Source organism: Puntigrus tetrazona, chromosome 19 (assembly GCF_018831695.1).
Source record: "Puntigrus tetrazona isolate hp1 chromosome 19, ASM1883169v1, whole genome shotgun sequence".
Lineage (NCBI taxonomy): Eukaryota > Metazoa > Chordata > Actinopteri > Cypriniformes > Cyprinidae > Puntigrus > Puntigrus tetrazona.
The window spans coordinates 14883041-14907028 of record NC_056717.1 but is presented as its reverse complement, the minus strand read 5'-3'; the positions used below and the strand labels follow the sequence as shown (position 1 = coordinate 14907028).

The 23988-nt window shown below is 39.6% G+C and overlaps 4 protein-coding genes across 6 annotated transcripts in view; 1 reads left to right on the top strand and 3 right to left on the bottom strand.

Annotated features, from left to right (window-relative positions):
• Positions 1-321: 321 nt before the first annotated feature.
• tfap2e (transcription factor AP-2 epsilon) lies at positions 322-9480 on the bottom strand. 2 transcript variants are annotated; one of them, XM_043218210.1, is made up of 7 exons: positions 9359-9480; positions 6959-7408; positions 5100-5154; positions 2508-2739; positions 2313-2431; positions 1856-1994; positions 322-1002 (listed from the first exon to the last, which is right to left on the bottom strand). In XM_043218210.1, the coding sequence occupies exons 1-7, from the start codon at positions 9401-9403 to the stop codon at positions 741-743; spliced, it is 1302 nt and encodes a 433-aa protein (XP_043074145.1). In that variant the 5' UTR covers positions 9404-9480; the 3' UTR covers positions 322-740. The 2 variants fall into 2 exon arrangements, with proteins under 2 accessions (XP_043074145.1, XP_043074146.1); XM_043218211.1 differs by lacking the exon at positions 9359-9480 and adding an exon at positions 8693-8869.
• Positions 9481-10584: 1104 nt separating this feature from the next.
• On the bottom strand, positions 10585-14640 carry ncdn (neurochondrin). The gene is made up of 7 exons (XM_043218378.1): positions 14482-14640; positions 13879-14092; positions 12668-13798; positions 12124-12368; positions 11792-12007; positions 11567-11709; positions 10585-11137 (listed from the first exon to the last, which is right to left on the bottom strand). The coding sequence occupies exons 2-7, from the start codon at positions 14077-14079 to the stop codon at positions 10710-10712; spliced, it is 2364 nt and encodes a 787-aa protein (XP_043074313.1). The 5' UTR covers positions 14080-14092; positions 14482-14640; the 3' UTR covers positions 10585-10709.
• A 470-nt stretch (positions 14641-15110) lies between these two features.
• zgc:114119 (Mediator of RNA polymerase II transcription subunit 30-like) lies at positions 15111-19501 on the top strand. Its single transcript, XM_043217203.1, has 6 exons — positions 15111-15270; positions 15449-15609; positions 15697-15788; positions 15992-16161; positions 18078-18167; positions 18822-19501. The coding sequence occupies exons 2-6, from the start codon at positions 15449-15451 to the stop codon at positions 18915-18917; spliced, it is 609 nt and encodes a 202-aa protein (XP_043073138.1). The 5' UTR covers positions 15111-15270; the 3' UTR covers positions 18918-19501.
• Positions 19502-20264: 763 nt separating this feature from the next.
• Positions 20265-23988, bottom strand: part of ext1c (exostoses (multiple) 1c) — a 48138-nt gene continuing 44414 nt past the window's right edge. For both annotated transcript variants that reach the window (XM_043218189.1, XM_043218190.1), the window contains 6 exons: positions 23628-23746; positions 23313-23408; positions 23106-23192; positions 22083-22243; positions 21789-21960; positions 20265-20782 (listed from right to left, as the gene is read on the bottom strand). In XM_043218189.1, coding sequence (XP_043074124.1) covers positions 20597-20782; positions 21789-21960; positions 22083-22243; positions 23106-23192; positions 23313-23408; positions 23628-23746 — 821 coding nt within the window. In that variant the 3' untranslated portion in view covers positions 20265-20596. The remainder of the gene's footprint in view (positions 20783-21788; positions 21961-22082; positions 22244-23105; positions 23193-23312; positions 23409-23627; positions 23747-23988) is intronic.

The window sequence follows — 23988 nt, the reverse complement described above, 5'->3', positions numbered from 1 at the left end:
AGCCTAGCAACTGTTTAGCCGCGTTCACCGACTGCAGTGATTGCGGAGCCCTCCGGGGGATAGCGGTCAGGACTGTTTTATCTCAGAGGTAATTCTGCCCGATTTGCCACTGTGTCACATTGAGGTTTCGGTTTGGGTTAATGTCACCCTGCCTTTAGCAAATGGGGCTAGAAATTTCAAACACCCCCCCCCGGGTGTTCAATTTGTATCACGCTAATTTTGTAATCACGCCGGATTTGTACCATGCCAACAAGTCCATTTATGCAAAGCAAAAAAACCTGTATAAAAAGTTGTCGGGAAATCATTCTCGGCATCGAGCGGTTGAATTCAGCGGTTGGTTTAATAATATATTACATTTACATTGCAATACGGCAATAAGAATAACAGGAACATTGATAATAAACATACGACATGAAGTACAAAATGACATTTTCAAATTCGTTTGTCAATACCTAATTAATTTTTACGCCCCCCCTCCCCCTCCTTATTTGTCCGTGCCATCTTTTGATTGGTTTTGGGGCCCGCTCTCCAGAGGACCCCGTTTAAGTCAGTCATGGGGATCCATTGGGAGTTTGTGGTCCGCATGCAGCGCGAAGCGTCGTGGCGTTTCCTCTTCCTCTGAGACGAAGGCGATCGGTTCGCACAGGCTTGAGATGGTGGGGTGAACGCACACATTCGTACACATAAATACACTCATACGCTCCTAAAGTGAGGGAGGGTAGTGTCTCTCTCCCGATTGTTCATTTGCGGTGCTTGAGTTCCTTGTCGTGGTGGCTTTTTCCTCCTCCCTCTCCTTTATCCAGCAGTTTTAGGGCCTCTAGCAAGTAACTCTGGAAGGCCGACAGGGCGGCGCAGATGGCGGGTGTGCCGAAACCGTGGGTGAGGAGGCTGAAGTGGGTCAGGCTGCTTTGCACCCCGGGCTCCAGGCAGGGGGTGGGGCGACTGGCACCCAACGGCGACCTGTCCTGCGACATCAGGTCCACAAACTCTTTGCAAATCTCCCTGAAGACATGATATGAGACGTGAGTTTCAGCATGACACACACGATACATCTAAATATTGGCTTGTATGAATAAACGGATAAATTGAGGAAAATGGAAAATGGCTTCACACGTCAAACTGAAAGTAGTTTTCGGCTATTTTGCTAAAGTTTGCGTCAGGGGTTTTTAAACTGGGGTTAACAAAAAAAATACATTTATTTGGTAAATGGTCAAAAGTCATAAGATCAATCGTTTTTTTTATTGACTGCACAAGTTTTATGCTTTTATTTGGGCTTATTTTAAAACTAATTTACATATTTTTTACATATTTTAGAAATATTTTCACATTTTCATGTATAAAGACTTATATTGTTATATTGTTAATATGTAAAATATTGACACGTTTATATGCACACACACACACACATATATATATATATATATATATATATATATATATATATATATATATATATATATCTATAGATAAGAGATATATATCTGTATTAATTATTTATTATTAATTAATAAATGAAAACATATAAAATCTGGAAAATATCTACAGAATATTTAAATTTTTTATTATTAATTAAATGAAAACAAACCAAAATCTGGAAAATTCAGCACCCGCTGGACACCTTTTTTAAAACCCCTGATACAGACTTTTTAGTATGTTTAAGAGCTGCATTGTTACATTTGTGAACAACACCTGGTTTAAATATAAACTATTCCTGATTTCTTCAGGTGTATTTCGCCGTTCAAAGAAATGACACAATTAGTATATCACAATCAGACATCTTCCTCATGATTCAAATGACTTGTAGTAAGTAGAGATGATTGAACTGCTTGAAGATCTTGTCAGATGTAGTACTCACTTGGTGGCCAGCAGCATACTGCGTCGCGTGGGCAGCTGGTCTGGGTCAGTTTGTCTGCACAGATACTCCGCTGTAGCCCGGGCAGGGAACTCGGTCTCGCACACGTACCCGAAGTCCCGTGCGAGATGAACCGCCTCACCTGCAAAGAGAGCGCGAAGACTGAAAAAATGTAACCCGAATGTGCTGACTGAAAGCTTGAGGTGATAACAGGCTCTCGAATGTTTAAAAATGACTTCTTAGGCACTTATAATTTTAAGTTAACACCCGCTGGATTATTGCTTCACGTTGACATTAACATCTACGTTCTCACCGTGAGCCATAAGTGACTGATAATGTAGTGTGTGTGCTGGGAGAATTACCGCAGCGAGTACGAGGTGGTGTATCAGCAGTAGACGTAATCTGAGGGTGTGTGTGTGTGTGTGTGTGTGTGTCTGGTTTTTATTAAACGTTTCGGTACCTTCCACCAGTGCTGTGAGGAGCGTGACGTTGGCTGCCTTTCGCCGACCAGCGGGCAAGTTGAGGCCGATTTTCTCCAGACGTTCTCGCAGACACCGGCCCCCGTTTTTGGACTTGGCTCTGAAGTAGAACAGATTAACACCTCAGATTCATCCAAAACATCTGCCGTTATTCTTTCTCCGTCCCTTCTATTCACCTGCGCAGGACTCCTCCCAGCAGCGAGGCGTTGAGGCACTCAGGTGGGGCCAGGCGTCTTTGCACTTCCCCGACCGTGACCTTGTACTTGGAGGTGGAGCTGAGGAGCGACAAGCGACCCGGGACAGAGCAGAAAACCTCTGCAGGGTTGGATACGCCACCTAGACCCAGGCCTTCTTTAGTGAGGGACAAGGCAGAGACCGCTGAGCCGTTTAGCTTCGATGGGACAGGAACTGTAAGAAGAAACCAAAAGCAGTTTAGGGTACGTGTACCAGAAAGTGATGTTTAATGAAAACGTGATAATTTGCGTTTTTGGGTTTTCCTTTCTGTTGTAAAAACTCTCCCACAGGTTGGCATCTGTTGTCTCGGTGACGCTAATTTCTATTTCTCACTCTTATTTTCAAATGGGTGTTGCATCTCCATTGGGGGAAAGCTTTTTTTTCCCATCTGTTGTGCACACAGTCGTTTTCACTTGTTGTATTTGCAATTAAAGTTTTCTGGCTCCTTAAAAATCTGACTTTTAAATGAACCCAACGATTACTGTGTCGAAAATAACACGATGTAATAAAACGGCAAACAGAAAACAGAAAATCAGGCTGTTGCGTATTAACCCGTTTTACATTGTATAAAGATTTTCTCCCCATTAAACCAAGGCACAAAAAGGAATGAGACGTAAACCTCCATTCAAACTCTAATAATGATTAGTGTTCTGGGAAGAACAGACTACACCATTGGCTTTTTAATTCGAGCTCAGGTATTTTTGTTACATCATTCCTAAAAACCTTTTGTTTTCATAAGATTAGCCTGTATGCAGACGCTTAATCGAGCGTTTGCTCATGCCACATCTGTGTGGGCAGGATTTTCAAGCACACTTCAATAGAACTAGAGAAATGCAGAGTAGGCATGTATTAGGAAAAGCAGCTATGGGTGTATGAATGATTCAAAACGTGGAGGTTTGGGGAATAGTCTGACTACGAAAAAACAGCCCAGGGTGGCTTGGCATACCTGGCTTGTTGCTCTGTTGGCTGGTTTTAGACGGATTTGGGCACCTTTAGCATGATCGGGCTAAGAGAGCAGGTAAGGAACAGCTTGGCCGAGCTAGTGGACCATCCGTAACTAACTTCAGTGTTAGGTTACCCAAACAAACAGTGGTTTTATTAGGCTATAGCGCTGTTTGTTTAACCGCTATTTTACTACAAATGGTTAGTGTAGCAAAACCATGGTTAATTTCTTAAGGGTACGCTCTAAAAAATGCTAGGTTGTTTCTACCCAGCTCTGGGTCAAATACAGACTAACCCAATTGGTGGGTTAAAAAGTTAGCATGCAAACTGAACCCAACAGCTGGGTTAGTCCATAGGCTATTTGACCTAAAGCTGGTTTGAAACAATCCTCCACCCATATCCGTTCAAAAGAAGTCAAAACATTTAAGTAGCCTAACAAAATTTGTTCATGCTAAAAAAAAAAAAACAGGTCGTGTTTGTGAGGTACGTTTCAGGTCAAACAAAATGCAGTTATTTTCACTTTATTATAAATAACGCATCGACAATACAAGTAGGTCTGTACATTAAAGTAGGCCTCCTTTTAGAATGCCAGAGTAAAACTACCGAAAGACATGATTTTAAAAATCCGCTGCCCTGAAAGTTTCTGTAGTTGTGATTCACGTTAATCAAACGTAATAACCATCCATCCCCAAAAAGTGAAGAGGAATGCCGAATGTTTATAAATTGAGACTTCAAATGCCACTATCTCTGCGCTCCCGTGTGTTTTCGCGCGCCGTGGCGCCGAAGCAGAGCTTCTCTCCTCCTCCTTCCCAAGGATTGGCACATAACGCGCACGGTTACTGTTTATATTATCTATATCCCTTATTGTAGAGGTAAAATGCGCTGTAGTATTGGCTTTCTCCTCTTCGTGGGCGGTGTGCGCGTCTTCGCTACGCCCTGCTGTGCAGCACTGATTTGCGGACACAAACGAGCTCTGAGCGCGCGGCCGAGCCGCTGGAAGCGTCTCACGTATAAGCCGTGAGAGCAGATCCGTTTATTCATGTAGGCTTTAGTTTCTTCCCGACACAGAAATCTCCCTTCACCCATGAGTACATAATCGATCCATTCTGTTGCTCGGTAAATAAGCGAGATTTCGTAGAGCACTAAATATATGCAATAAATCTAAAATAAATGCATAAGTAATTGATGGAAATACGCTGCGGAAAGTGATCCCAGAAGCTAGCCTCATTAACTATCCGCTGCGTTTTTTTAATGGTGAGTGGAAATGAATAGCGATGCTCTGAATTCTTCATAAGTTTATTATCTGCTCTCTCCCTCCATTTCGCCTTTCTCTAATCCCCCTCTTTCTCTCATATGACCATGAACAGTTCATTAACAGCAACTGCCTTAAGGGTGAAGGCAGAGGCAGAGTGCTACAGGATTTCTTGACTTCAAATGAAATTGCAGAGCTGAATTATTTTGTGTGTGTGTGTGTGTGTGTGTGTGTGTGTGTGTGCCTGACTGAATCCTTTATGGTGTCTGAGCAGCACATAAAATTAGCTGAAGAGGTCACCCCCCTCATCTTTCTATGCATCAGAGGTACAGCCTCTCACCTTTCTTGATAACAGAATGGTCCAGGATCCCCAAAGCCGATGCTTCCTCCATACCCTGTTAAAACCGAATAGCATAAAACGATTACTTAAACTCGCTCGATTATTCAAAACGAGTGAAAAACACTTGCGATGATTTATTTAAATCAATTGCTTAAACGATTAGGGCGACGATAATGGTTAAAACCTTCCGTATTAAACAGAGGCTTTGAATGTATTTTAAATGCTCAAAAGCTGACGATGCTAAATATGATGTGTTTAAATTTCGTATATGTTCCTTTATTAAAACTTTCATTATTTAGTATGATCTGAGTTTGAAAAAAAAATACAAGCGGAAGGAAAGAGACGTCACGTGCATACAAATATTTCCACAGAAAGGGAAAAGTTTGCAACGAGAAGACGACTTCGCTGCAATACGGACGCGCTGCATAAATAAAACGATACAGAACTCTGACAATTAACATCCGATGCTCGTCCATTTGAAGTAGCAGGAATTACCGAGTTAAAAAAAAAAGGGTTTACGCTTATTTGTAGCTTTATGTATGGCAAATTAAACTATCAGGCTCGTTCCCGTCTGACTCGGTTCTCGGAAATGCTTCGTATCATCAAAGGGAGTCCAGTTGTTTGTTGAATAATTGGCCGAGGAAATGGATTGGACGCGCTCTAAGTTTCCTGTGACAGACAGACACGGGCTCCTTCTGCACCTGCCCACTGCTGTTGTTTCTCTACTGAAAGAGCGAAAGGACAAGCCATCGTGTAGCTCGAGCCCAAAATCAAACGAATGAAAGCGATTCTTAAGAATCTTGTGTGGAATGGTCAGGTTTAATGGACCAGTCTTCAATTAGCGGCGCCGACCTTCACCATCCTCTGGAATGGTTTTAAATAAATTATAGCGGATTTCAACTTTATCTATTGCACCTTTTATGGCTAATATATATATATATATTTTTTTTTTTTGTAGGCTGTTTTATTCCTTAAGTAGCCTTTTGCATCATGGTTTTTGCTTTATGTGGCATTACCGTACAGTTCATCTGGAGACTTTTAAATGAAAGAGAGAGAGAGAAAAAAAAAAATCTTCTTTCCTACAAAATTAATTGATTGTTAACCTTAAGTCCAAGGGTTATCCACCTTTTATCTGAGAAATGTCATTACTATGTCACTTCATTTCCATTACACATGCTATATGAAACCTAAACCGTCAAACATTGTGATTTAAAACCACATTTGCAGAAGATATTAACATTTTTTTATTTATTTATTTTTTAAAGATGAAGCAGTCAGAATAGCTCACTGAAGAATCAAGCGCATTTTTGCATTTACGGTTTTAATTTCAGGAACAGTATTTTTTTAATTTGTTTATTGGCACGTCAGCTCTGAAATTATCTTTTAAAATTATGAGCCACGTAAAAACGTTGTTTTTAGACAGCGTTATGCACCAAAAACATTTTATCTTTAGTAAAGGGAACGTGTTTTATTTTAAAGCAGGTTTTAAAATGCATTTTCACACGAACACACAAGAAGAGTCATCACGAAAGAAATATCACTTTAAAGCACCCATGCAAAAAACAAGATTATATGTATTAAAAAAATTACATTTCCGTTTGATGTAGGCTAATGCACACATATAGACAGTTTAACATTAATTTAGAAAACTCAAAACACGCTCTTATTAAATAAATAGCCTATACAGATAAATTATGTTACGAAGAGTCTGAACTGTGTAGCCTAGTTTACATTTCATGAAAAAAGTTGGAAAATAGCTATCATGTTTTACTTATATTTGTTTGCCATTAATGTATGTTAGGCTGTACAAAAAAATATATATATTAAAACGAAATAAATGTAAAAGTGATTGAACTCACCTGAATATCGTCCAGACCGTGATGACCCACCGCGTGCATTCCCAAAGGACCCTCACCGAGCGCCGCTGCTCCTTCACCCAGTCCATGATGGAGCAGCCGCGGAACGCCCGGATACTCCCGCCGCGGATCTAAGCTCAGAGCGCGGTGTGACTGAGAGAGAAGCCCCGCGTCCTCGGAGCGCGAGCGCTGGGAGTGCCACGCTGCCTGTTGGTGCTGATGGAGGGAATTGATGGACGGATAGGGGTCCGGTAAATGCGGGTATCCGGTGTCTTGACTCTGGGAATAAGACAGCGAGGACTGGGGGTACGGAGGCGGAAAATAGGGCGGCTGGAAGTCGGACGCCGGAGTGTGGCAGAGCGGGGGAGCCGAGGAATACGCTGCCTGGTTCAGCTGCGAGAGCTGCGAGAGTCGCCCGCTCGGAGAGGAGCTGGACAGTCCGTCCGCGCGGTCCTGCGGGTAAAAAAATAATCACATTCATGAAAATCCATCACAGCTGTTTATGGGTCCGCCATATAGCCAATGAAAGCGACCGACAATAAACTTGTATAAAAAAAAGTAACGTAAAGCGTTTTCAGCATGTTAGCTATAACTGATATGCATCCATTTCTTTTGTTACAGTGATTTCTGCCGGTTTCGATTTTCCTTATCACTAATTAAAATCAAAGTGCAATGATAGCAATTGTTTTTGCATTTTAAATAAGGTTGTTATATATATATATATATATATATATATATATATATATATATATATATATATATATATATATATATATATATACGCTGTACAGTATATAAGTAACATAATTAGGCCTCTTTTTTAATTATGAGCTGTGTGCGAATGGAGTTATTGTAATTAGAATAATTTACTGAATTTACACGTAATATGTGTAACTGTTATGTCAAGTCTTAGGGAAGATAACCACAGGTTCCATTAATTAATTGTTTTTTTTTTATTTTCCGGATTAAATTAATGATTGTTAATCGCACTATCCTTAAAAGCATACTAATTAAAATGCCAATAGCTTAACAAAGGCTCCAGAGCACTTTTCTGTGCCAGGTGTTTTAATGATACCTGTTTTAAAACAATCAGGGTCGATAAACAGACAAAAGATGCAATTAACGCTGTTACACAGGATTACAGAAAACACGCAGGCCTAATCATTTTTGTGCTTCTGTGATATTCCTTGCCATTTTTCCGGTTTCTCGGATATTTTTAGTAAAAACGATTCAAAGGACCGAAACCCCGCAACAAACGAATATGATCGCATCTTTCGTTTCTGCATTTTCTTTGCGCGCATTTATTTAACCCTTAGTTTATTCACACCGCCGCGTTTTGTCATTAGATTTCTGTTTAATAGCCTGTTCGATTTTTCTTCATCTAGGGCGAAAAAAAATATTCGCACGCGGCAAAACAAATCAAATCGAAGTTTCTGTCTTGCCCCCTTTTTTTTTCAGCCGCCGAGTTTAACGCTTCTCTTTGTTGAAACGCGAGATATAACTTTCAGGTCGCCGTAAAACAAAGCCTGGTCTGTTGTCTCCGTTCAGACCGATGGCAGCATGTGACATTCGCAGTGAAACACTTCTGCGCTTCCGTGTTCCGCGCGCACTTAATACCACTGACCCCGGGTACTCTCGCGCGTCCGCGCTTTCATCCCTACACGGCCGATATCACATGACGGTCATCTCGATGAAGAGTCCGACGGACCCAAAGAACTTTGCATCAGTTTAACTCACCATGGTCGAGTAGGTGTGGACTAACATCTGGGCGCAAGAGCTCCGATATGCCTTTTACGCGTCGACTTTTACAGCCTTCTTAAAGCCCAGCAGTCAATAAAAGCCCGGGATCTCGATCCATTAACTAGACCAAGACAGTTCTCCTCTCTGGATGGTGCTCTATATCAGACTGTCCCTGTTAATCGCACCCGAGCGCTCTTATAGCGCTACACTATGAGGGGGGGGGGAGGGGTCGGGTAGACCACCTTAAAGGGACATTAATTAATTCCTCTAAATTAATTCATCCTCATCATTCATTTCGTAAAATCCGTCTTCTTCTTTTTTTTTTGATCACGCTTTCTAACAGCTCACTAAACTTTATGACTATGTATTTATTTGTTAGGCTTTTCCTATAAACGCCACAGAAAATAATGATCGCAAAGTTTAGGATCACAGGCTATTCGTTTTATTTATTTATTAAGTCCTGATTAAAAAAAAAAAAAAAGACAGTTTCTAAATGCGAAAATTAACTTATAGAAAGGCTAAGCTACTTTTTTTTTAACCAATCGGCAATTTGGTTGTAGGCTACGGCAAAAACTTTATTTTCACTGAAAAATGTTTTTTTTTTTTCAAAATTGTATAAAGTAGCTAAAGTTGCAACGCTAATAATGTTGAACTGTAGCCTACCTGTAAGCAGTACGGTTCTGTCTTGGTCCGTGATTTCCACAACATGTTTCTGGGTAAGTCTGTCGTCCTTTGTTGATTTCGAGACGGGAGAGAACGGACTACGTGGCTCGCGAGATGAACGGTGAGAGAGAGAGGTACCGGAGAGACACGGGAGTTTTATTGACAAAAAGAGACAAGAGTTGAGAGAGAGAGAGAGAGGGAGAGAGAGAAAGAGAGACGTATGCTGATGGGCGGAGGATAAACTTGGGTAGACAAAAGTGGGGGCCACCGGGACACTGATTTTGGATGGCAAGACGCGCCGGGGAAGTTTAAGCTGGGAAAATGGGTTTGTTTTCATTTCAGCGTTTTTTACGCTGCGCAAAAGCTTTAGATATTATGAACGCTTTCGGCCCTTTTAGCCTCAGACTTATAATCTAGCATCATCACAATTGAGGTGAATAAACGACGTCCACAATAAACATCATCTAGGCAAAAGTCGCGTGTACAACGAAAGATTTTAACTGTGTTGTTAAATGTTAAAAACCTTTTTTTGCCATTTCATTAGGCTAATCGTCCATGATTTGAATAGCGTGTTTTTTTTTGTTCTTAAATGTTTGAAAACAAAATATGTCTTCAGTCAAACAAGTTTAAGCTAATCATTTTGCCCGATGATGCTATCTAAATATTTTGTTGTTGTTGTTGTTATTTTCAGTCTCTTGTGAATTACGCTGTCATAAAGGGCCACAATAACAAGTAACAGGCTACTAATTCGCCGACAGGACACGACAGATGTTAACATTTAAATTCGCGAGAGCAGGGTTACTAAATGTAGCATGCTGTTATTCATCTGAAACGTCCCGATTTGTGAGAAACTACAGGTTTGTGTTTACACAACGCCGCTTTTCAAACCGAAGAATAACCGTGAAAGAAAAATTAAAATGGAAAACTTTAAAATGGTGACGGTAACCTAAAATGTTTATCATAAATAAAACGTCCATGTTTTAACCACCGTTCTTTGTGCAAACGCTTATGGCATGATGTGAATTTAATTATTAGTTTGTAAACAAGTCATTCCTCGGAGTAACTGTAAATTGCTGTAAGGCTGCCACCTAGCGGACATACCGCCACACAACACTGGCAGGTCATTACTGCATATAAACTACATATATGCATCTTCCATATGAATCAAAGCAGTGAATGCCAGGTACGTCCTAAGAATCAAATTTTACTCATACAATAACAACAAATGACAAAAGCAGAAATATTTTTATTCGACATCCTCGTTTATACTTCGGCCAGAGTGTATTCCAAATCCATTGCATATTTAATATGCTAAACAGACAACATATTAAGTGCTTATTTAATATGTATTTTACAGATTCTTCTCCACCAATATTCTGCCAAGCTGTGGCAACCCTTGAAGTGACCCACAGCTTACACTCCTGACCAGCTCACGAATGTCCTTGCGACACGCCGGGCACTGCTTGGCCACGGCACACAGGACTTCCTCGAGAGCATCCTGCGAAGGTTGGTCTGGGAGACGTCCACTGGGTCCCAGCAGAGTGAAGATGTTCTGCAGCCATCCCTCATCTCTGATCAGGGTGGTGATCCAGGGCTGAGCTCGAACGCAACCGCCCAAAGCCTGCAAACTGAGCCTCCAAAGCTCTCCGGCCTCCTCCCAGTGTTCCTCCCAGAGAGTGCTGATCCGTGCTGGCTTAGAAGCCGGTCCGGACTGCACAGCGCTCAGAAGAAAAGACAAAACTGAAGAGAAGAAACGCCGCGGACCTAGCTCTACGGGGTCTGTGAAGATTCGAGAAACCCATTATTAAGCAGAAACCATAAACACACAGCTTTTATACATTTAGATTGTCTTTGCTGTTATCTAACACGTACTTTAAGGGATATTTCACACAATAAGTAAATTGTTGCTAATAGCCATAGTATTTCTCCTCCTATTCTATTGAAGTCAGGGGCTAGCAGCAACTATGAGTTATCAGCATTCTTCTACGCCATTTATTCTGATAAATTTAGTCACATGATGGTAACAAAATTGTAATTTTTGTGTGAACTATCCCATTAAAGTTCCTATTTCTGGACATTAACAATTAAGTTAACACTCAAAATGGTAGCATTTGAATTATTTTACTTTTTAGTTTTTAATCAAAAGACAATACAGAATATTATTTTATTCACATCCTATAAAATGTTATCATTTCAAGCCAGTGGTACCTGCGGAAGTTGACTTCAGCCTGGCAATCATGAGACCCAACGTGCAGCAGTTTGCTGCTAAGACCAAGAGGCGTGGCTTATGGAGAAGAACAGGCAGTGCGTCGCTCAGCATGCTCTCCAGAGCAACGAAACAAGGGTCGCTCCTGAGAGAGTGCGACGGAGCAGTGCATCAAGTCAGGGTTAAGGGACGACGTATCCTGCATGCGAGTGAAAAACTGCGTGTACCTGACTCGTTCTGGCTCTGTGATGGCAAAGTTTAGTAAAGCAGAACATGCCGTTTCCACACCGGGGTCCCGGGCCACCGTTTTCCCGCTTTGACCTCTCAAGGACGCCCAACCTTTACTCAGGAAATCCACAAGCAAGGCTGGAGCGTCCAGAGAGAGAAGAACCCGCCTCGGCCCATCTTCAGCAGAGAGGTGGCACAGAGATGGGAGAAGATATCTAAGAAAGAGGAGGAATATACGTACAGACAGATATTTTGGATTTTACATTAATTAGGATTGTGGGAACTTTGTATTATAAAAAAAAATATATATATATATATATATATATCTTACCTAAGAGGAGCTTCTCTGCTCCAGGTCTCATCTTGTGAACTGCTGCTGATGGACATCTTTGACATCCAATCAGCAAGTCCCTTTCCTTTTCCACCTCCCTTAAAGTGACTTTTAGCGTAGCCAATGAGAAAAGGCAAGAGGTCAATGACTTCCTCCTTTAAACATGAGGTTTCTTCAGCAAACCATGCACAGAGGGAGCGGAACGTGGCGAACAGAAATGGGTCATCATAGCTGGTCTGCTCCGCCTAAACAGGAAAACAAGGATTTAATTTTACTTAACAGAACTATTTCTAAAAAGATCTTCACAACACTAAACACTAAAATAATGATTGTTGAAAAATTGCCATCCCAGAAATAAATCACATTTAAAATACAATGAAATTATATTATTATTTTAAATGATAATAATAGCTCACAGCATTCGTGTTTTTACTGTATTTTGTAGCAAATAAAGCACAAATGATTTCTTCATGACTATTCTTACCGACCACAACCTTTTGAACCGTAATACAGTGATGCGTATGTTTAACACGTGCATTCTTACCTGCTTAAGAAAGTAAATTTCAGCCGAGAACGCCTCCTCCAGAGCTCCCAGGACCTGTCTGCTTTGCTGAAGACTCAGGCCAGTGATAGCCGCCTGTATCTGAGCAGGGTTTGAAGCCGGCCCCTGGCTACAGGCCTGTTCCATAGCCGCCTCCATGATGCGATAGCAGGCAGTGAGTGTGTGCTGCAGCTGAGGGGAGATTTCTGTACCCGGCGGCTCTTCGAGGCCCATCCTCACCTCCACGCACGCCCGGTTCACCAGCAAGCAGCAGAATTTAGGAGGTCCCGTCGACTCCCACCCACACAGGTCCAGAAGGCAGGCAGATACCACCAAAACCGAGCCTAAATGCTCTTGAGTGAGCTTGCCCTGAATCAAGGGCCGCAGTGAAGCCCACAGATTGCCCACGATCTCCTTAAGCACCTGGCTTTCCGACTCGACCCCGGGTGGGGGAAGAAATGGCGGTATTTGAGAGCACATCTCTAACCTGTCCTGATGTGAAACTCGGCAGAAGTTTTGCGAAACGTTTTGCAACAGCAAGAGAAGATCGGACGAGTGTTTAGCCCAAGCCCGTTGTCTCACGCTGGACGACAACACGTGTCCCAACAGCGGAAGTCCTTTGTCATGGCTGAGAGTTTGCTTTTTGAGCACGGCTCTACATAGAGCCAGAACGGCACCGCGGGTGAGGAGCTGCTCGGGGCCTTGCGGTAAAGCACGTACAGCATCTAGAACCTGATAGCAGTCACAGGCCAAAGCCTCATCCAAGGTAGAAGTGCTTGTTGAAGCGGGCTGAGAATCTGCAGCGCTTCCGGTTTGAGATCCAGAGGCGCTTTGGGATTCATTCCCGAGTGTTTTTGTCGGTTTATCTGTCCCATTGGGGCCGTTCTCCAGTATGCTCAGGATCAGAGGGACTGTGCTGAGAAGTTGTGGATGAGCAACCATGCTTGCATCCGTGCTGAGAGCAGCCAACAGAGCAGTGCCCAGGGATATCAACTCCTCCGGGGGCAACCCGGAGCTGTCGTCACCCCGAAACGCTGTAACCAGAAGGCGTGCAGGAAGATTAAAACCTACTGCTTCAAAAATCCGATGCAGAGTCCCGGTATCCAGTTGTCCGGCTGGACACAACCTTGTGATCTAAACACAAGAGATAACAATGATGAATACAATATACGTTTTTGATATAGGGTGGATGAGGAGGATAAGTTGTTGTTTACCAGGAGAAGTGCTGCTAAAATGTGACTGTCGTTCTTGGCATGAGTGAGAGCATGTAGACAGCGCTCCAGAACTTCTTTCTGTGACGGAGACAGGCCACTGGGGTCAGAACTGCTCCCTCCTGCTGCATGTGCCTCCGTACTAGGTGGATGATGTGGGGTAAGGACCTCTTCTGGGTTGAGATGACACCCATTCTCTGCCATCTTCTAGGCCAACCTGTAAACAGCCATCAGATATTCATTCATTCATTCATGCATTAGAAGCTGTAAACTTCTTTATATACCAATCCAAATATAAACACATAAAGCCTGGTGTGTAATTACTGATAGTGCGTTTATATGTTGGATGCGATTCAGACTGAAAAAAATGTCTGAGGCACATTCAGGTCAGCAGGTTCACATGTTAAAGAGTTCACGTCAGGCTGAATCACACAGCTGTGAAGGCAAATGACTATTGTTTAATGATTAATATTTTATCGTTAAGAGTTACTAAGCAGCAAGCAAACGTAAAGCTAAACATATTTTAAAACCGCATTTAACACATACGAATGTCGTAAGTCATGAAGAATAGTGTAAATAATAATAAAAAGTTATAAATATATATACCATATGCAACGAACAAACCAGGAGTCAGGCAGGATTGTCGCGCACACGTTGAACGCTACGTGGAAACGGAAAAACTCGCGAGACATAATGAGAGCAGTCGATTTCAAAATAATAGTCTTCGGTAAACGAAAGGATTTTACGAATAATATCGGGAACTATGTTTTTATTTTATTTATTTATTTTTAGAAATTAAACATTATAATATATGTGTATGTGCGCTTTTAAAATGAAATTATATAATTATGATTCCAGATTATGAAAATATTATTAAGCATGTTGAGTAATGTACCCGTATACCAACATAACTTAAAATACAAAGTAATAAACAGTAAAGATAAGTCATTTACATTAGGCACGTGAATGCTATTTTTTTTAATACCAAAAATCTAAAAGTAATTCAAAATTAATTAATACAAAGATAAAAAGTACTGATTGAATATATGCATGAATAATTTTATGAATAAAATATAAACAATACCAATACAATGTGGTATTAATAATTATAATATTAATATTACAATACAGCAATGAACAGAACCCAAAATATTAAACCTAAAACAAAGGAATTAATTTATAAATTAGCAACGCTTCGCTTTGCTTTTCCTTTGTTGAATTTACAAGTACCTCTACGTAACACAGGAAACAGGAAATGATGAAACGAGTGATGGCTAATGCTGCTATGTTTGAAATTTGACGTGAGTGGAGAAGCCCCACATTTCTTCAGCAGTTGTTACTGTTATCCCCCAGAAGTAAGCTACTTTCGGACCAGGAGCAACACCGATAAGCGCAGTGAGTTTCCACGCAAAGCTCGTACTCCGAACTTGGAGCGCGAATTTCGGTGCTCCGCCCATTCAGCCTAATCCATTCACAAATAATAAAAAAACAACACCGACATAGTTTTTATTCCATAAGCACGCTCCCACTTTTTTGTTTAGCTGTCTCAATGATGAATGATCTGTGTTTCTAGATGTCTGCTCCGCTCCCTCAGAAGGGGCTCGGTCCGGGTATGCCGGTCATGCCCCCCCAGCAGCAGCAGCAGCAGCCCGCGCCGACACACATGCCTCCTGGCCTCGCGCAGCCCGGGATGCCCCCACAAGGTGCCCTGCGGGAAATCTCTCCCGTTTACCTGTGCCTCGCTGTCAGGACATCGCAGCGCACGGGGTGAGTTTTTGTAAGCAAAAGTAGTGCCCTTGCTTCATTGAATAATGGTCCAAGGCCGCCTTTTAAAAAAGTTTACCTGTGCCGCATCGGCCAGGAGACTGTCCAGGACATCGTCACGCGCACACAACTATATATATATATATATATATATATATATATATATATATATATATATATTATTATTATTATTTTTTTTTTTTCCAGCATTTGGATAAGGAAATCGAAAATTAAAAGTTCAAACTATGCAATAAATATCCTTTTTTTTTTTTTTTTTTTTTTTTTTTTTTTAAAGGCACAGGCGCCACAATTCAAACACACTAATACCTAATAAAATGAAAAGTCATGTTGTGTTTGTTCCAGCTTCCTAACGGTGTGACGCAGAGTCAGGCAGCATATCAGGACCGCTTTGGGAAGCTGCAGGAGCATCTGCGTCAGCTGACACTGCTCTTCCGGAAGCTGCGTCTGTTATACGAACGCTGTGTAGAAATGACACCTGACCTCCAGGAGTCTCCAGCTGAGGTGAGTCTCATCCATGTTTACTGAAGCACAGTATCTTCACGTGGCCTTTCCGTAAACTCAGACCTTTTCCTAGTTAAATATTTAATGGGCATTTCACTTATTCAGAGTTTCCCTAGTGGTGGGCAACAGATTATCACATTCAGAATAAAAGTTTTTGTGTGTGTGTGTGTGTGTGCTGTATATATTAATGTTTATTTATGTGTATAATTAAATAAATACATGCATGTGTATATTGTTTATATATTAAATATATTTATATGTGATATAAAATGTAAAAGGTGTGTGTGTGTATAAATATATTTCCAAAATATATGCTGTGTATGTATATGTATGTGTGTGTGTGTGTATATATATATATATATATATATATATATATATATATATATATATATATATATATATATATATATATATATATATACACACACAATATACACGTTGTATTTGTATACAAACACTTGTATTTTGAATGTGATTGCGATTTAATAATTTGACAGCACTAGTTTGTATATTAAATATATTTATATATAATTATATTAATATGCATACATGTAAATATCTTCTAAATATGTTTTTTTTTGCATGTGTGTCTCTCTCTCTCTCTCTCTCTCTCTCTCTCTCTCTCTCTCTCTATATATATATATATATATATATATATATATATATATATATATATATATATATATATATATATATATATATATATATATATATATATATATATATATATATATATATATATATATATATATATATATATATATATATATATATATATATATATATACACATACATACATACATAATACATATACACAGCACACACATGTATTCTGAAAACCTTTTATTTTTTATGTGATTTAATTGCTATTCATTTTTGCCCAGCACTAAAATGAAGCAAAGATATTTGGTATCATATTTGATAGTTCTTCCTTTCATGGCTCATACAGTATGATTATAATGAGAATATGGAGCTCATACTCAGTTTACTGCAGTTGCTGGTATATATGTTGCTAAAAAGTAAGATGAAAAAAAACTGCAAATTAAGGGAATATGAAAAGCTTACTTGGCTTTGTATCTTCTCACATAGTCAGAATGCAAGAGTAAAATAGATTTAGATGATTTACTTGCATGTATTTAAGTAAATTAAATAACCAACTTCCTTACAGAGTGTACGTGGATGTATTAAAAGCGTGTATAAAGCTTACAGCAATATTTAGCTTATAATGGTTTCCACCCACAGCAATAAAGCAAAAAGTTTCATATAATGGTATTAGAGGTAGCTGTGATGTTGTTTTATTAACTGCTGTACTCAATTCACCCTGTTCTCCAGTGAAACTAAAGTGTGAATATTGTCTTTGAACCTTTGTTTTCCTGGTAGCTCAGACATTGCTGTCTGGCAAAGCTGGTAAAGTAGGGTTAACCAAAGTTATAGTGAGCATCGTAACGTTTTAAAGCAAATGTCTAAGATTTTAAAACAATCAAACAAAAAATGTATCAATCATAAATTTGTGAGATCACTGTGGAAATGCCAGAACCAACCAGAAGAACTAAAATGTTGGGCTACAAGGTCAATAGTGTGTAAAAAAATAAATCAAGCATTTGCTAAATAAATAATAAGCCTTGGTGCTGTTATTACTTTTGATATCGAAAACAAGCTCTAAAATATTTTTGAAAATGTAGTAATGCTGGAAATTAAATTTTAGTGAATAAAAAAAGAAAGAAAATTTAAGGGAAAATGCATATTTAGAAAATTAAAATACATTAATGTTAAAATTACATTAAAGCATTAAAAAAGTGAATTATTATTATTTATTTATTTTTAATTATTATTAATTCAAGTCAGATTCAATTTCAGGAGACTGCTATTATTACAGGTATCATTTTAATAACATATTTTCTTTTCTTCCTTCCAGCTGGTTCCTTATGTGGGGGAAGAGACGACATCTGTGAGAGTGGAGCCCTGCAGCCCAGCTGTCATTCAGGAGAGGCAGGAGGTTCTAGAGGTTTGTCTTCTTGTTTCATGTCTCTGAACTTATAATGGTGAAAAAAAAAAAAACCCACCAGTATAACTATGGGCGGAGAGTGAACCAGCTGTATTAAAAATGTACTATTAATATTCTCATCTGCAAATCACAATTTACAAATGTATATAATGTATGTTTTAAATTAAGGAATGGTAATTAGTAGATTAAAATATAAATCAATCATAAAATCTAGAATATAAACGTCTGCATTTATTTGGTTAAAAACGTACAATTTTGAAATATTACTACGATTTAAAATGCAATTTATTCCTGTGAATCATTTATTAATCATTTATTTCAGCATCATTAGTCCAGTCTTCGTTGTAACACGATCCTTCAAAAACCATGATAATATGCTGATTTGCTGCTAAAGAAACATTTCTTATTATCAATGCTAAAACAATGCAAATTTTTTTCATTATTCTTTGATGAATAGAAAGTTCAGAAAATAGTTAATATCAAATAATTGACGCACAATATTTTTTGCTGCATTATTAATGTCTTTACTGTCATTGCTGATGAGTTCTATATATCTTAGCTGAATAAAAATAATAATTTCTTAAAAACTACTTTTTAAATGATGCATGTAATATTAGTGCTTCTTTAGAGCCTCTCCTATCATGTTTTTAACAGAAAGTGAGGCAGAAGAACCAGGAGATGAAGGTGCTAATGGACCAGATGAGGAACCTCCTGTGGGACGTCAATGCCATGCTCACCATGCGAAAATGACAGCGGTACGTTTCCTAGCAAACATCGGCCCATCTTCCGTCAGCCCTCTTCTACGGTCTTCTCTCTTTCACGCGTTCAGACGCTTTCACACGAACGGCAGCCTGCCTTTCATTCACTGCTTGTGCAAACGCCACATAATATTTCATCTTGACAAACGAGCTCAGGCTTGGCAGCTCTTTGTGGTCCTGCCTCATTTCCAGTGTTAAATCCCAACGCTCTGATTAATAAGCGCTTCATCAAAGCATCCGAGTTAGCGTCAGAAGCGGGAAGCAGCGTAACAGCCACGCAGGTGATGTTAGCTAGCCATGTTGCTGGCGTGATGAACGAGCACCGCGGACTGAGCTTTGTAAATATTAGTGCCTGCACTGTGGTCTTTTTTTGCTCATTGAACTGTGTGATGTGTTTCACACCGTTGCTCCTCAGCAAATATGTACTCAGGTAGAGTGTGTGTTTCCCTGAGCTCTGCATTACACTCCTGATATTGGAAAGGATTGACTGGGAAAAAAAAAACGAATGAATTGCAGGATGATAGTTTTTGTAAGCTAAAGACTTTTGTACAAAATAAAAAAAAAAAAAAAGAAAAACGACTATTTTGTCTGGTTCTTTTAGGAAATGCGAAAGCAGAATTCACAATGGAAATTATATGCATTTCTGCCAACATTTGTCAAATCTTTTTATGAGCAGCACGTTGGAATGATTTCTGAAGAATCATGCGACACTGAAGACTGGAGTAATAATGCTAAAAATTCAGCTTTGCCATCACAGGAATGAATCGGAAATATATATTAAAATATAAGTTATTTTAAATTGTAATATTTCACATTACTGGTTATTGTGTACTAAATGCAACTCTAGTGAGCATAAAATTCTTGTTTCAGAAATATTTTTGCTTGTCATGAATTCAATTTTGAACAACCAGTCAAGCAATTACATTCATTTACAATCATTTTTACTTTTAAGTGCACGAATCTCCATTTCATTTTCAAAGCAACGGCGATTCAATAACTGCCCTTTGAGATTTGTCTGTGGTTCAGTTCATAACAATCGAATCTTTCAGTCCTTACAGTTTTTCCAAACCTTTTCAAATAAATCGTATGTTAATCTAATTCGGCTCTAAAGATTTGTCACAAAAAATATTATGTCACGATATTGAAGAGAAAATGGGTTTTGTTTTCAGGACAAGCCAAAAACACAGTTTGGAAAACGGATTCAGCGTGTACTCGCTTATGAATTAAGCTATGGATTACAGCTTTAACTAGCCACATTATGGGTACTGGTTTTAGGCACGGTTGCTAGGAACGGCAAAATAAAACCATAATCTCACAAATATAACCACACACACACCGCTTGCATTTCGGAATTATTTTATTGGTCATGTAATTACCACTTCATGTAATCAGTCAGTTGCTTTGTGACTCATGTGTTAGTCCAATGCACCAGTAGGCACCCTTAATGCTACAAACTCCTCCAGTCAAACAGCAGCTGGAATGATTGACAGATCTGTGAAGTTTTCTCATCCATAAAGCTGTCATCAGTCGTAATTCAGAACTGGTCGTAAGAGGCAAAAACCCATCTCTTGTCCCCTAGCTGGCCACCACAAGCTAGCAGCCAGTAACGGAGGGATAGAGATGAGTCTCTCCATCAGTTTGTAAAACCCGTCGCCGCTCGTTTAGCTTGGCTCAGACGCGCTCCAGGTCTTTGTACCTCTTTCGCAGGACGGACACGTGGTCCTTGAAGAGTACGGGGTCCAGGCGAAACTGAGAGTGCACTAGAGGCATGTGACCAAACCAGCTTGCGAAGGTGTTGACACACTCCTGCCTCTGGGTAAAGTGCTCGGGGTTCGCCCAGGGGGCCATCTTAGTGCCCTTAGAGTGGACAGGAAAGGAGATGTCCAAAAATATGTCATGCTATAGTTCTCATTACCAACCACTTTTAAAATGAACTAAAACACGTAAAGCTGCGTCAGTTCAAATCAACAAATGATAGCACTCACTTTTAAAGGGGTCGGTCTCTTTAGAGTGTTACAAGCTGTTAGAGCATAGATAAGATCCCTAAAGTTGCAAAGACTAATGTCTCAAAACCAGAGATATCCTTTTGTAAAGATACGGCTCGTTTAAACACGTCCCCACGTCTCTGTGTCGCGGTGTGGGTTTATCGTCAAGAACATCTCCCGAATGTTTACGCAAAAAAAAGAAGGCGCCACTACTCTCGCTGTAGTGTTGTGGCTGGCGCCATGCTCTGGAGACGCTGTGTGAAACTCCTTTGTGCTTCCAAAAGACGACACAACTAGAAATAAGTGGTTGTGTTTACAGCACTGTTCCAGAACGGTTCAAACCAAATTTTCAGATGTGTTCAGTGCATTTAGGGGGGGACTGATTCCTAAAACCTATAAAGACTATAAAGAGAGGCAATTAAGGACAGTCTGATTCTTCAGACTCACAAAGTAAGTTACGTTTTCTTGTTAAAAGAGTCTGCTACTTACTATTCAAATGCGACTTTTGAGCAGCGGACGATAGTGCTTGATGTTTGCCGTTTCTGATGACGAATGCATGTGGCGCGTAAAAAGACAGTACTAAGTCACGATAACCACTAATTATGTCCCCACTGGTTGCAAAAATGTCTTGTTTGAACTGGCTTTTATTGTGTTTGTATCATCAAGCCGGGACACGGCATCACGTCATGAACCTTAAACGCATTGCATTACACCGAACACACAAAATAACGTTCTTTTTAGCAACGTCAGACGACCCCTTTAAACAAAGACTGAATTGAGTGAACTATCTTTAAGATTCAAAGGTGTGTAAACATGTTCTGCAAGGGGTATGCAAATTTATGATCAGGTTTCTAAGTACAAAATGTTGGCTCTCTGGCCTGCAGGGTGGGCATCTCTTTGTACTGCTTCCTCTGCGCTACTTTTATCGGCGGCAGGTGCGTCACAGAGGAGACCAGGAAATTCATCAGGATATCCTCACAGTTAGAGGTGCGATCCACCAGCGCACGCAGAGAGGAGGGCAGGTAGTGAGAGAAAAGGTGATGGTAGTACCTGTGAGAAGCAAAGACACAAATGCATAATCAAGAGCAATGTCTCTGCTGATCATATTAGAGCGCTTGATGAAGCGTGAGGGACGTCAACCCTGTCAGGATACGTCAGCTGCAGCCAATTACCTGTGATAAAATGCCGCTCCGGTGAGGACGATGGAGTACTCGTTGGTCCATTTAGAGGTGTAGCCCCAGGCTTTTTTTACAGGGTCCCAGAAATGGCTTCTGGGAGGGTAGCCAACAATCCTCTCAGGGAAACTCCGCCACACGTGGAAAGCAAAATTGATCTGGAAGTGTCGGATTAGAGATGGAAAAACACGAATTAGCTCTGTCATGTGTCAAAACAATGTAATCTGATTTATTCCATTTAGTTTAGGCTCTTTTTTTATGACCCAGGGCATCTACTAGAATCCCCAATCGACTATAACAACAAAACTCGGACGCTATTAAACACAAAATCATATTAAAATACTATTTAAATATAAATATTAAAGATATTAGATAAAAACATTATAAATAAATTTTATAAAATACATATTTCATAAACAAAATGAAAACTTGATGTACTATTACCAATGAATGTAAAATAATCATTAAAAATATTTAAGAAATGTAAAACGCACAACACAACTATTTTAAAAAAACGAAAATAGATTGAAAATATAACTCAACACCAATTAAAAATATAAAATAGTGCTCAAATTATTAATCGCAAAATAATATTTTTTTACAGAATGTGTGTATAATGTATATATAAATAGACAAGTAAAATGTCATTTATATATTAAATATATATAATATGAATTATATAACATATACGTGTAAATGCATGCAAATATTTTCTAAATATATACATGCATGTGTGTATTTATATATACATAAAGAATATACACAGTACATACATATTCTGTAAACAAAAAAGTTTATTTTGCATGATTAATCCTGACAGCTCTATTATAAAATTATTATACCATCTTATAAACATACGTTATATACGTTTAAATACACTTAATTTTAAAATAACTCAAGGATAAGCGATAAAATTTATACTATCAATGCATAATATAAATAAGTAAAATAACGATCACAATTTGAATGAATAAATCATAGTGAAATAAAACCACGCAAGATGAAGAGGAAGCTCTATACCTCGCTGGTCAACAGCACCGTGTCTTCATCTAGGCTCAAAACCGCCTCCGTCTCAATAGCTGCATGAGGCAGGAAACGGCTGCTCGTCTGCAAGCACAGAAGGTGGCAGAGAAAAGAGCCAGAGTGAGACACGAGGTGGAGAGAGAGCGCAAGATCTCGCCTCCGCTCACAGACATGACTTGACTGTTCTTTCACTTGAACACTCACTTTCCTCCTGCCATCTGTGACGATAAGGGGCACTGGCATAGGAGGCCATTTACTCCGGTGAGGGGGCGGCTTCTCACTGTTCCACAGGATGATGATCTGACAAGAAACCCAAACAAGAACACACACTATCACAGCGTGCACACCGAACCGCTTGATGGGTCTTCTTGTTGGATTCGGTTTTTGTCCAACTATATTAACAGTGAACCGATGTGGATCTGGTAATTCATTAGTGGGGCGACAGCTGCTGCTTTAAGTTTGTAAAAGTCCACATTACTCTGTATTTGTTTCATGAACACAGGCTTTGCAGTACTGTACCTGTGAGCAGTATTTTGATTTGGAGACGACCTGAAGAAGCTTCATAATTGGCTGAGACTGGGAGACCAGGGGTGAGGTGGCATGAATTACAGCAGTGAACTCCTGACCTGGACTGATTCCTACATCAACAGAAGACAAAGAGTGAGCGTCCTTGCTATTAAGACCCTATCCATACTATATAACGCTCAATAGTTTGAAATGGCAAACAATCACTGTGTTATTTTAATATTATTTCTATGCTATTACAGTATTTATTAATATTTTGAATGAACTCTTATTTTCACATTTTCATTTTATTATTTTTTTTCAGTTAGTACTTTATATTTATTTTAATTTTACTTTTTTTTTTATTATAAGCTTT